This window comes from Talaromyces stipitatus, genomic scaffold (genome assembly GCF_000003125.1).
Source record: "Talaromyces stipitatus ATCC 10500 scf_1105507295527 genomic scaffold, whole genome shotgun sequence".
NCBI lineage: Eukaryota > Fungi > Ascomycota > Eurotiomycetes > Eurotiales > Trichocomaceae > Talaromyces > Talaromyces stipitatus.
In genome coordinates, this window is record NW_002990114.1 from 4,074,038 (window position 1) to 4,087,944 (window position 13,907).

Consider the following 13,907-nt stretch of genomic DNA (forward strand, 5'->3'; position numbering starts at 1 on the left):
TGCAAGCCGAGTGGCGATATCGATATACGTAGCTTACTTCATTTAATCAAAGAAACTTCGATTACCTTGTCCCGTTCAGCGCCCCTTTGTGCGAATTCCGTCAGGTACAGAGAGTCACTTTTAAGACGAGAGTCTAAGACGACGCTAGTTGGTAACTTCTGAATAGGGCATATGTATCAAAAATGCATCAACAAGTCAGCTGTCTAACAGACTCTGTAGGACTAAGAGACAAAGACAACAGTAATCACCTCCCCGAAGAGAATTGAATGATGAAGCTCGAAACTTGGAATGGGCCCACTTCCGGAAGCATTCCGGCCCTGCCGTACCGATGTATCGTGTTCCAAGGATACGGCTCTGCTAGTGCGTTACGGATAAATACAAGCCCTAATTACTTTAATAGTTACACACAATAGCCCAGGGCTGAAAGCCTATTTGCCCGGGGAATCATCACCCTTTGATCCGGGCAGATTTTACCCATCTCTGAGACTCTGACAGAGTCAAGATCTTGGCGTTGGGCCGTCTGCTGTGTGATGATAATTATGAATTACTATGCTTGGGTAGATTTGACTAGAAAGCATCAGCGAAAAGGGTGAAGCAGTCGCTCTTGTTGATACAATAATTAGTACTGCGTATTTACTTTGGCAGCTGCATGTTGATTTTAGATGTGTATTGTTATGATATATCGACGTACTAATCTGATACAGTAACATATTCTTGATCGGGGTTAGCGTTGTAATCTATTTGTATCTTTACCTCGACCAGGCAATCAGCTTCGTTTTAGTATAAGCTACCCGATGAAGCGATATCTGGCTATTCTCTAGACCGATAAGCAAAAGAAGTGCGCGGTAGATACTACACATACAGCATCAAGCTTACAAGTTTTCCTACTTGACCCTTCCTTTTCAACTGAAGAAGGGCATTTCACCACTCTCCTCCGTAGCTACGACAAATAGTAGACAGTACGGAGACGACATCAATATCAATGCCAAGAAACCGTTGACATGTAACCAAAGTGTCGGTGTATGACAAAGTGCCGAAGTATAGTTATCGCCGACAGAAAAGAAAGATCGACAAGCAGCCCTGAAGATTTGAGGTAGATAACAGCTGATGGAATGGGGAATCCGTGATGAGTTTAACTAGGTAACTAGCTGTAATTGGTGTCTGATATTAAGCCGAGTCTGGTTGCAGCCTGCGAGTAATACATGGATAATATGCTAGATCATGTGGTTTGTAGTATCGCGCATATCAATCGTTCATTTGGGTTGGGTATGCCGGGTTGGATACGTATGATTGGCTTCCGCATCCAGCTCTACTTTTGATGAAGTGCCTAATGGTATTGTTCTTTGCAACAAAGACGACTATGTATTGTATCAACCTTGGAATAGAACACAGGCAGTCATTATCAGGCTACATCTCAGTGTGTACCCATACGGAATGGCAGGAACGGTTACCCAGCTCCCCAACTACATACGCACCGAAGTACAATCTTGCATGGAACATATGTCATCTGACGTTGACTCGTGCTCTAAATCGGATCAAAGGATTCTTCCGGTATTCGGCTTAAAACATCAAAGGTAGGACAGGGATCCTTGCCATGTGTTTTCCTGCCGACACGTTGGCAAACACACAGCCACAAACCAGGTGTTTTTTGTACTCTATTTCCAACCTTGGGGGGTCTTTTTTTAGCCTTATTTTTACCTGTTTGTATCCCCTGAGCGGTGTGCTTTGTTTTTTAACCGCCTCGGAGAATCAGATGGGGTCACACAAGAACATGCATATGCAAGATGTTGATGTCATGAACAGTCACCCGAGAGATGAAGTTATTCTACCTGGACGACAGACAGTTTCGAAAGAAGTGCGTTGTCACACTGACTCAGCCTCTCGTGACAATGAAAAGACTCAAGAATAAAGAAGGATTCGACCGTGTATAAGCGGGCCTGCGGTCCAGTTTGAAATATCACTTCGAAGATGAGCCGCCAGCTCAGTACTTGATGCCTTGGACATAGGCGTGTATATATCAAAGATCTCATTGTGTAGTGATTCATGAGGCAGTGCAAGTGTGGATAAACTTGTGAAATCCTTGAAATTGCGCCAACCAAGTTGTCTGCAGGGCACAACGACATCCATGGACATCCATCTATCGGGTATCAAGAATCATCCCGCAGAACAACCCCACTGGCAAGAGTATTGAGTCTTAGATATTCGTAGGGATCCTTGATTACATGCGCAAGCTGATGATGTGATAGGACTAATGCCATCATGGCTGCACGAAATCATGAACGCAGATATGCAGAACTCAAATGTATCCTCTAGTATATGGCGTATGTAGTAGCTCTGACAATCTTCAGCCTTGAATATCGATTCGATTGCGCGAATGAGATGATTGGCCGTCGCACTGCATGGTAAAAGCGTTGGTCCGGACTGTCGGAATACCCAGTAGCCCAAACAGGAAAAAGGCAGGGCTAAATGCATTGTATTGTTACGTATTCTGTATTGAATTTCGTGTATCTAAGAAACAAGCCGGTAATGTAAATACGGAGTAAATAAAGTGCACACCGCTGTTGCATACTATTTTAGGGTGCCAACAACAGTCAAACAAACACCGACTCCTGGGCTTGAAGAAACTAAAAGTCAAGATGGGACTAATATGCGATCTGTTTCACAATTTCACATCATCTGATGTCAGAGGATTTCTGATTCTCAGAGTGGATACACCAACTAGTACCCCTGGTACGTACGTAGTCGCACTACGTAGCCGTAAAAGGTTTCAATCTTATCCATTCTTCTTTCTTAGTACTGGCAGTATTACTCCATAGAATCAATAGAAGACCGCAACATCTGAGTCAAGCACTGTCATGGAAACAATGGTTACTCGAGACAGATGAGTAAGTCGACAATGAAATGTCGCGACAAAGCCAAACGAGGAAATAAACCCAGGTGCCGTGATTCCGAGCCCTAACCCGGGTGTTCTGAATTGCTTTTTTCTCCTTTGATCCTATCGCAAACCCTGGTGATAGTGAGGCGATGCTATAGTTAGCGAGTCGGAAAGCGATGATTACTTTTTCCTTAGTCCCCTGTCAAGGAAAAGCAATCAATGCCATTGAATTGAATGCCATGGAGACGGTGAGCGTTGAGAACCTCAGCGGAATGACGGAGACATACGTATTGAGATCAGGACTGTAGTAGACTCGAATGACTCGGAAGGTGGATTGAGATTCCAGAATGAATCTTGAATCTTGTACGGAGTGGCATCAGTCAGAAAACCTGGATAATTGGCTAGGGAAGTCGGAACCCCATCCCATTGGCGCGGAGTCACGTGAGCATCCAGTTCCTGGCGAGTGGCGGTTCTTCCCTAACATGCCAACTGGCCAATCAGCACTCCAGGAACCGCAACCGGAATTCCGGGCCAATTTCTTTAGTTCTTTGCTCTCTCTTACTTCTCACCCTACTGAGATAGAGCATTGAAGCCACGTCTATCCCTCCCCCGGAATTGCTTGTCCGAACAAAGCAGATGTCGTAAGAATCAAAAGGGCAAATGCTTTCAAATCCGGCTGGAACCCACGTCCCTTGTGACATGTCTTACGGCTTGTTCAATATTCTTCGACCCTCACCTCACCGCATATTTCTCCGCTGCCAGAAAGAGTGATTTGTTTTCTCCCAACGGTTTCTGTTGTGCCCGTATTGTACTACGTTTGGTGGTATTCCATGTCCGGACAATTTATGATTTGCGTTTCGTTTGTACGTAGGTAGCCTCAAGTTTTCGGACAGCGTACAGTACTGATCTCCATATTTCATTAAATCACTGGATGCTACGCCCTGTAACGCCTTAAAGACCACATACTGAGGGACCCAAAAACATTTAATCAACCGGGTGGAGCAGAAGGCTCCACGGACTGGCCACGGAGATTATTTATCTCGAATTCTGTATCCATTCTAGTGCCCTAAAAAGCAAAATAAAAATAAAAAAGAAAAAGCTAGCTCAGCTAGCTTCTGCCCTCAACCGGTCTCTTGGGTTAGCATCCTAGTCCGAATCCAGAATATCCACCCAGTCACAGACGGCGTATCATTTCGCTGAGACGCCACTTTTAGTGTTTTTTGAATTTTTCTTTCGTTTTCGACTTGCCTTTGAGACTGGAAAGGATTCCTAGTCTTGTTCGAGTGCCCGGGGTTCAGGTACATGGGTCGCCTAGTAACTACTAGCAGCTGGTCTAGTACGTTTTGTCTGTTTTTGGGTCTTTTTTGTTAGGCTTTGTCTGGTTGATCATACGTGTAATTTTTCTTTCCTTTCTTTCCATACGAATGGCCCCTTTTTGACCCCCCTTTTGGATACTTTCCTCTTTCCTCTCACTCGTTGAGCTTTCGTTTTCGAATCGGTCAAGATTTCCATCTTGTCCGCCAGTTCCATGCAGGGCATCCGTACGCTTGACTTATGCATGTATGTATTGCTGTAGCATGTACGGAGTACGTTCGGAACACTGCTTGAATAGATACATTCAGTCTTGCACCATATCCTCTACTCAATCGAGTCTCAAGATTATCTTCCTGCAACAATCAGTTGATATATGAAATCGGGCTTGGTGGGATAATTCAAGCTCACAGATGCGCCGCGTTGACCTTGAAATATCTACATTACGTATCCAACTGTAGAAACTTCACTAGCTAGTTAGTATCAAGGCATCCGGCAAGCGTAGCCCCTTTCTTGAACTACATCAGGATAAACTAACCAAGCCCTCGCCTCGCCCTTGTTCAACTGCGAACAAACAAGATCGTCTAAGAAGGTAAAACCCGGGACCACTTTTTTTTTGCCTTGTATTCTTCTTCTCCCCACATCTGGCTAGCTCAATCATTCCAGTTGTGGATCTCTTCTTATTCTCTATTTTATTTTGTCTTGTCTTACTGTTTTACTAGTCCTCCGTGTGGGATGGTTAGCTTGTTACCTGTCATGTCACCGATTGTATACGTACCGTACTATCGATACACAACATCACCCTTAGTGCCATTCGTAACTAGATGTGTAATATGTAATGTAGATGGATCTGAGAAATGACTGCTGGGGGTGGAGGTTTAAATTTGGGCCTCCTTCCTCGCCCAAATGCCTGGTCTTTCTGGAATGATGCTTATTTTTTGAATTAACGTTGAGTATATAAGGAAGACGTTGAAGTTAACTCCCCTCCTTCCTCTCCCTTCACTCTTCCATTCTCTCGACAACCTCTGCTAGTCTACTACAAATTACATCAATAAAACACCAACAAGGACATCTCAGCATTCCAGTGTCTTATAGAGCCTATCGGTGGTGGCTCGCAGATTACGCCTTTCAATGTGTTGATGATTGCAACGAGTGTCGTTTGCTTCTAGTGGTGTCACCCTTACTTCGGCGTCTTTAGTTTACTCGACCTTTAAATTCACAATCTCACAATGCCGACTCAACAACATAGGCTCCCTGTCATCGACACGGCAAAGCGATGGTTGCAGAGGCTGGTCCGCTCCCAGAACAACTCCAACGATGTCCCTTTTCCATGGCAGCAGTTCACCGTTCTTGGTATGCTCTTTTTTTTTTTCTTTGCTTTGCTTTTGTTTTGGCTATGCGGTGCATGTATCGAGTAAGACTGACTCTGCCTAGCACTTGTACGTATATGTGAACCGATTGCATTCATGTCAGTATTTCCCTATGCCTATTACATGGTTGAATCATTCCATGTGGCCGAAAGTGAGGAGAAAATTGCTCTCTTCGTTGGCATGATCACATCTGCCTTTACTTTTGCCGAATTCAGCAGCGGAGTCTTTTGGGGCCGTCTCAGTGACAAAATCGGCCGGAAACCAGTCCTGATTATGGGCTTGATTGGAACCGCCATCAGTATGCTAGTGTTCGGCTTTGCACCAAATTTTCCAACCGCCATGGTGGCTCGGGCCCTGGGTGGGTTGCTTAATGGGAACATCGGGGTTTTACAGACTACAGTTGCAGAACTAGTGACCTCTAAAGAACAGCAACCACGTGCTTACTCGATTATGCCTTTTATCTGGTGTCTTGGCTCAATCATTGGACCGTATTTGGGCGGTGCTCTAGCCAGGCCCGTGTTGAGCTATCCGGCTATTTTCAAGCCAGGGACCATTTTCGATCGGTTCCCTTTTCTCCTTCCCAACTTAGTCTGCATTGGCATTCTTATTATTGGAATCACTATCGGTACTCTATTCCTGGAAGAAACACACGTCGAGAAGAAGCATCGCAGAGACCGTGGAGTCGAATTGGGCCGCTGGCTGTTGGGCAGATCTTGGAGTGGTCATGAGGAAGTTATTGAGCCAATGGAAACCAAGATAGGGTTGATTAAGGAAATGGAAAGCGATGAGATCTACGAAGACCAGCCACCTGAATACAGAAGCAGGGAACCATCTCCTCGCTCGTCCTCGATCGGCAATGTTCGCCCACCAGAAATTGATCTCGACCTAGAAGAGCCAAAGAGGAGTCGCCGCGTTGGTTTCAAGAACGCATTGACAAAACCGGTCGTCTGTGTTATTGTAGGATACGGTATATTGGCTTAGTAAGTCTTGCCTGGCGCGGTTGTCTCTCGAATATTATGTAACTAACAACCCTGGTTCAGTCATAGCGTGTCCTTCGACCAGTTAATGCCTATCTTCTTGAGTACGCCGCCATCAGAGAAGGATATTGACCTGCCTTTGAAATTTACCGGTGGCTTGGCTCTTTCAACAAAAACAATCGGCTATATGCTGGCTGTGCAGGGCATTTACTCTCTCTTCGCACAAATCTTTCTTTTTCCTTTCTTGGTTAACCAACTTGGTGCGCTCCGGTCCCTTCGCTTGGCTATGTTCATCTGGCCACCTATCTACTTCGCTGTCCCTTACCTTATTTTATTACCGTCGACCTTGCAGAAACCAGCTGCCTACGTGGCCCTACTCAGCAAGATTACGCTACATGTTATTTGCTTCCCCGGGATATCTTTACTACTCGCCAATACAATCCCTTCCAAAAATGTCATGGGAACGGTCAATGGATTAGCATCTTCTGTAGCCAGTCTGAGCCGGGCCCTTGGCCCTTCAATCACAGGCCTCTTACATTCACAGGGACTGCGCAGCGGGTATTCAATTATCGCTTGGTGGGCCTTGGGGATCGTATGTGTGATTGGTGCCATTGAAAGTCTGTTCATGGAGGAAACCGATCAGAAACAAGAACATGACATTAAAACCGATACCACGAGCGAGCAGATACCGAGCGTTTGCCAGCACCAGCAATCACTATACCCGGAACCGCTAGTGGTATCAGAGGAGGTTGGGCTACTTTCGAACATGTTTACGACCTCCGAGATTTCCGAACCACTCGAAATGTCCATTGACGATAAATCGGAAAGACCTTGAAATGAAAACGAAATGACATGAATTTCATTTTTTTTTTCCTGCATCCATCTTCGATCATAACATTTATGCATGCAAACTCGGGCTGTTTTTGAACATTGATTTCCTCTTCTGGCAACCATCTTTCGCGTTTTTATATTTTATCATTCACGGTCAGTACTGTTCTGGTAACGGTATTCTTTTGGGGCTTTAATTTCACGGGCAAGCCGCTTTCGGATTACAGCATATTAATACATCTTTGACATGGGATAAGGAACATTGGGCGGATATAGCATACAACTGAGCGACAGGGACACAAGACCACACAAAAAAATCAAGAACAAAACAAATATTATTGGGAGGAAATTATGGCCGCACAAGACGCAACTCATGAAAGATATGGTCTTTATTTTTATTGCATTACATTGAAACTATCTGGGAGGCTTTTTGAAGAAAAAATTTAGCGAGTCATTTGATATATCCAATGTTTGATAGAGAGTTTTTTTCATTCGTACAGAAATAGATACCTATTTTTTCGTTATTAACAACCTACATACAATTACATAGGGTATACACATGCAACGTTATGGTACGACAATACATGTTGTCTGTAGAATTACCCTTCTGGTTACATGTAATTGAAACTCGAGTGTTTCCGTAACGGTTCGATTGCGAATTCGACTCCTGATACAACGCAAGGATACTAGGTAGTCCAGCCATGTCATGTCAATGAGTAAGTTACATGAAAACGAGATTTTGTCATACAATATCAATCCGTCCCCAGGGTCTTGATGTCTACACCGCCATGAACAGTACATAGGTCTGCTTTCAATGCTCTGTGTATGCTGTCCTATGCAGGGTGCCTACTCCTGAGTTCACATAATTATATGAAGTATTTGTAGTTATAGTATGCGCTTTATCCATGCATTCGTTCTCTATTCATTTCCGAACGGGAGCTGGCTAGCAACCAGCCTGTCCTGATCGCTAATCCCCTTTGCCGGTTGCCCTAATAACCGGCTCCCTATATCGATACCTATAGCTACTCATCTTAAGATGACGTGCTACGCTCTAAACAAGATTGAGCGCGGTTATCGTCGGTTCTGATAGTAGACCAAGTTGGCAAGTCCTGAGCAAGGAGGTTCCCTTAACGTTGTGCTAACAGAATCGGATTTTTTGATACCGCGTGATAACATCGAGAAACATCTGCTGTGTTCCGTTTTTTTAGGGCTGAAAGCTACTTTCCTAGTTAGGCAGGTTATGTGTAGACATAAACTATTTGACCAGATGAGGTAGTAAGGTAGCGCAGGTAGGTAAGAAGTGAGTATCGATGTATATGTCACCAGGTTTTGAACCTATCGACGACGATCCCTAGGTATGTGTTGGCATGGTTTCGGGAGATGAGTAGTGTTTGTTACGCGAACTCTCCTGTCAAAGTACGCAGGGATGCCTACATATGCGTAACATGTAACTACATGTATGTGAAAAGCCTGCATACATGAGGTATTTATACCAGCAGCAGCAGAAATCAGTTCATTATATAATGTCAACTGTCATGTCTATCATATCGATTAGGGCTTTCGGTGATCTTCTCCGCCTAGCGGCTTCGGGTTTCTCGGCTGACTGCTGGGAATCTGGTCTTCTTTGACATGATAGTCCTACCATGCATGTCATTCTCTTTGCATTTATGACTATTTAGCAAGCCATGTCAGAGAATTCACACCTGAACAAAGACATCACAAATGTAAGTGCCCATTTTGTCGATCTGGCTTGTGTATGTCTTGAAATAGCCTAGAAATATTTCTGGCTCTAGCGTTAGTACTCTGCGACATCATTGGCCATACTACCCCGCGTATGATTGGCCTGAGATCGAGGCATCCCAGATGGCACGTGGTAAATCAATGTTTGGGGTAGGCGAAGCTAGTAGAAGATTTGATATATTTCTTCTGCTGTTCATTAAAATCTACTGTCATACTCTTGCTAGACCTACTTAATGTATTCAGGCAACTTCTCAAGAGACTCTCCAAAGTCTATGATCATGTCGTAGACAGAGTAATGAAATGGTAGACACACATTTCTCTCGCGCTTAGAGCGGCTTGTCAATGAAGCATGCTTTGGCTCGTTGGGCAGAGAAAGACCTCACGTTAGAGTCTTCGCTTTGAGTGGCACCAAGTCTGACCACGTTTTTATCCATGGCAAAGCAATCCTCAGCCTGGTTTCAGTCTGTGAAAGTGGTAGTTGTTGGTGAACAGCAAAATGATGTGTTTTACTTTTCTGGAGAGACTATCTAAACTAATCCCATTTAAGAATAGCTTATCCACTCATCTGTTATCTACCGCCAATCCGAGCGTGCGCTGGTCATAGAATCGATCTTCTCCTTCCTCGACAAGGCTGAACGAGATGCTGATTATCAATACTGCTTCATGTTATTCCCCGCTCTCTGTCTTCTTCTTCTAATTCTTCTCACTCTGTTGATGATGTACGAATATTCAATGAATCCCCAATCCTGTTATTGACTTCGCTCGTGTCAGCGCAAGCTGTTTCTCTCATAGTTCATCCGGCTTATCGCTTTCCGAAATCCGCCTGCCGGCATTGGACAGTGGACACCAACCAAAACCCCACTGTAAAATCTACCTAATTCAACAGGCCCATCCCTCTTTATCGCTTCATCTACTATACCCGGCGTAACGACAAACTCAGTTTGCGACGCTGTGTTCGTCGGAGATAAACTGCAACATTTACCTAGGTCTTGCCAATCCCCCAGACCCCGGGACGAGACACAAGGACGGGGCTCGGTAACCGCTTTGATTTCCCATGCTGGATCTCCGTGTGAATGCGCGACCCAACCACCGTTGAATTGGAAGCAGACCTGTGATTCGGAGCATCATGGAGATTGCGAGAAATAATCTATGAACTCGTCATATCTCTGTACTAGACACGTGGGGCGACAGGGAGCTTAGCTCATATCGAATGCTTCCCGCGATCACTCCGCTAGATGTATAAGCATGCTGAATCCACCTTCACGACCTGGTACGTCACCTGTATCGACCGGTATCAAACGATCACGATCACCCGATGACTCCCTATCTATCCCTTTGCATCCATCCGCCGGTCAACGCGAGAGCAGCAAACCCACCTCCGCCATGAGCACACCCAGCCAGACGTCGACATCGACCAGCGTGCCTGCTTCGTCATTCCGCAACGTTTCTGCCTGTAACCGGTGCCGCTTGCGCAAAAATAGATGCGATCAACGTCTTCCTCGATGTCAAACATGCGAAAAAGCCGATGCGAAATGCGTCGGGTTTGACCCAATCACGAAACGTGAAATACCTCGCAGTTATGTTTTCTTTTTGGAAGCCCGTGTGACATACCTTGAAAGATTGCTACTCAAAAATGGAATTGAATTCAAGCCTTCTTCTGCCTTTGACGGGGAGATGGAAGTGCGTGGGACAAATCAGGTTTCGGAACAAGATGCCGAAACTGCTGCCTCAAAGGAAACCAAGAAGGAATCTAAAAAGAACGAAAAGGCGTTGGAAGAAAAGAAGGATAGTAAACAGCGCGATTTGGTTTCTAATAAGAGCCGTGATCCGGATTCTAAAGAACATTTGGATCAGTTGGTATCGAACATTGGAATGGTCTCCGTGCAGGCCATGTCGGATTCGCGCTATCTGGGTTCTACCTCTGGTATCTCCTTTGCTAGGCTTGTCTTTGCAGCGGTCAAAAGCTCGGTGAATACGAGCGGCTCTGAACCTGGCTCGGCTCGACTAACCGAGCGCAAGTCGTCAAACAGCACCGGTAGTACGATTCGAGAAACTTTCTTTGGCCTCCAATCGCGTCCCTTGATGCAACAGGCTGCATTCCCTGATCGAGAACTCGCTGATCGACTTGTTAGTTTATATTTTGAGCATGCAAATCCACAGATGCCCATCTTACATCGTGGCGACTTCTTGGAGCTGGTAAACAGAGTCTACGAAACGGAGGAATCTGCAAGGTCATCTCGTGATCTATACTTGTTGAACATTGTATTTGCTATCGGCGCTGGTATTATCTTCGAAGGAAGGAGAAGATCTTCGGATGATGAAGAGGATGGTTCGAATTCCGGAAACAGATCATCTCCATCGCACTCTGCTAAGAAACAGAAGCTTTCGGGAGTTCAGTTTCAACCGGAAGAATACCATGCAGCTGCAGTTGTACACTGGGAAGCCTTTCTAAGTGCTTCGCCTATGGCCGATTCTACAGGAGGCGGCCTTGATGAGCTGCAAGCTTATCTTTTATTGGCTAGTTTCGCGCTGTTGAGACCGGTTGCCCCGGGGCTCTGGTATATTGTAGGTGTTGCTGTTCGACTTGCTATTGATCTTGGTCTGCATCATGAAGATGGTACTGGCATAGACTCGATCGGAGAGGAAAACGTTGTGTCTCCGAATCAACCAGTCCACCCAGAACGGGGTCGGCTTCAATATATTCGTGATCACCGCAGAAGGCTTTGGTGGTGTGTCTACAGTTTCGATCGACTTGTTAGTACTTGTGTCGGTCGTCCTTTTGGAATAACCGATCAGGTCATCACTACCGAATTTCTTTCTATTCTCGACGACCGCTACATCACAAAGTCTGGATTTCGTCCACCAAAAGGTGACGTACCGAGCTATAAACATGTTTCTTACCACTACTTGAAGTTACGACTGTTGCAATCAGAAATCCAACAAGTCCTACAATATCAACAGGCGCGCTTTGTGCGACGGTCAGGGAAGAACAGTTCGAATCACTTCATGCACACCAAACTCCAGTCTCCTTTCCTTGAGCGTTTTGATTCATTCCGTTCATGGCGCAGGGATGTCCATCGCCGCTTGCTGGAGTGGAAGGACTCATCACCAACGAAGAAAGAGACAGGAGTCCAGTTTTCCCTTGAACTCTTCGAGTTGAATTACTACCAAGCTTTAATCATGCTGTATAGACAGACGCTCACCGTACCTGCGGCGTTGGCAGGGGACCTCCATCCAACAGAAGATGTTTCCAGCCCACCGTCTTTCGACCTGGATGATCGAGAAGATGAAGATGATATTTATCTTCAGATTGCTGAGGCAGGTCAGAAAGTCATCAAGATTTATCGTCAGTTACATCGAGTCAGACTAGTGAATTATACATATATGACGACTCATCATCTCTTTATGGCCGGTAAGCTTATTCAGTGTGACTTTTGGAATAGAGCTAACAATTTATCAAGGCATATCATTTCTGTTCGCGATCTGGCACTCACCTGTTGTCCGCAGTCGTTTGGTAGGCCCCTTCCCCCGACAGAAAACCTTGTATATTTATTAATGTATGAGCGCAGACTTTGGATGATGTCGACTTCACCGTTCTAGCTGCAACATCCATTTTCAGCGATTTGATAGAAGTTTGCCCGCCAGCAGAGACGTGTCGAGATGCATTTGAACGAATGAGTAGAGCTACAGTTCGCATGGGCTCCAAGGGTTTCGCATCACAAGCCGTGGGTGGTGTATCGCTCACAGCACCGAGCAAATCGCTGGCATCGACAACTGGAAACATTAACCGCACTGCAGCGCCAGGCGTGCAATTAGCACCTGTACAGCGACCTCAACGACCCCCACGACGGCCTACTTTTGATATGGATCTTAGCGATTTGTATCACAGTCCTCCTAGCCAACAGGCTCATCTCAATCCCTCTCCTAGACAACGATCATATCAAGTTGCGCCGTCGTTAGCACCACAACCCGAACAATATCAAAACAACCCCGGGTATACCCAGGCATATACTTCTTATGATCAGACTGCTCAGCAACACCAACAACAATATTATATGGCGCAATCACCGCAAAGTGCCGGATCATCAACAGCACCTGCTTTCACTCCTCCGACACATTCAGAGCCGCAGCAACATAGTCTAACGGATATGAGCCTCGACTTCCTCGACTTCGCCACCAATCTCGCCAACAACCTGAACCAGGACGCTGATATGAGCCATGCAGACGGCAGTAGTGCAGCACTTGATACGTTTGCCGGTCCTTTCAATCTGAACGATCTGCAGGGCACGGGCATCAATCTGGGAGGCTTCGGGATGGAAGCTGACTATCTCCGTGATTTGACCACTGATGGATCAGGATATGATTTGATGGATGGGTACTGGTTTGGAATGTCTGGTGGTGGAAATTCTGGAATATAGAATTGATGTATATGCATATAAAATATGATACCCATGATTATACACTTCATTGATAGATATGTCAGAACAGATTGGTGTAAGCCTAGGCACTCAGGCATTCATTCAGGCACTCAACCTGGGCCAGACCTGACTTTCATCCCCAATGAAGCGCAGTCGGGCACCAACCAGCCAATCGAGAACACGCTGATGTATGAAATGGCCTGATCCGATCCATTTACTAAGAGAGTACTGTTTCCGTCTTACTCTCATAGGAAGCAGAGTTTACTACAATCAAGCAGTTCCACTGCGTTTGCAAATGAACAACTCATCATGCATCTGTGTGGTCATTTACCCCAGTCTAAGGCTGATGAGATGGATGCCTTACTCCACGGCACCTTCAGTTGGGAAA

General features: G+C 45.5%; 2 protein-coding genes across 2 annotated transcripts; both read left to right on the forward strand.

The window, feature by feature from the left end:
* Positions 1–5,415: 5,415 nt before the first annotated feature.
* Positions 5,416–7,368, forward strand: TSTA_095230 (MFS multidrug transporter, putative; the record flags this gene model as incomplete). Its single annotated transcript, XM_002479195.1, has 3 exons — positions 5,416–5,539; positions 5,621–6,536; positions 6,597–7,368. 3 exons carry the CDS (start codon positions 5,416–5,418, stop codon positions 7,366–7,368), a joined length of 1,812 nt encoding a protein of 603 aa, XP_002479240.1.
* A 2,978-nt stretch (positions 7,369–10,346) lies between these two features.
* Positions 10,347–13,519, forward strand: TSTA_095240 (C6 transcription factor (UaY), putative; the record flags this gene model as incomplete). Its single annotated transcript, XM_002479196.1, has 3 exons — positions 10,347–12,513; positions 12,563–12,615; positions 12,671–13,519. The coding sequence occupies 3 exons, from the start codon at positions 10,347–10,349 to the stop codon at positions 13,517–13,519; spliced, it is 3,069 nt and encodes a 1,022-aa protein (XP_002479241.1).
* Between the last annotated feature and the right edge of the window lie 388 nt (positions 13,520–13,907).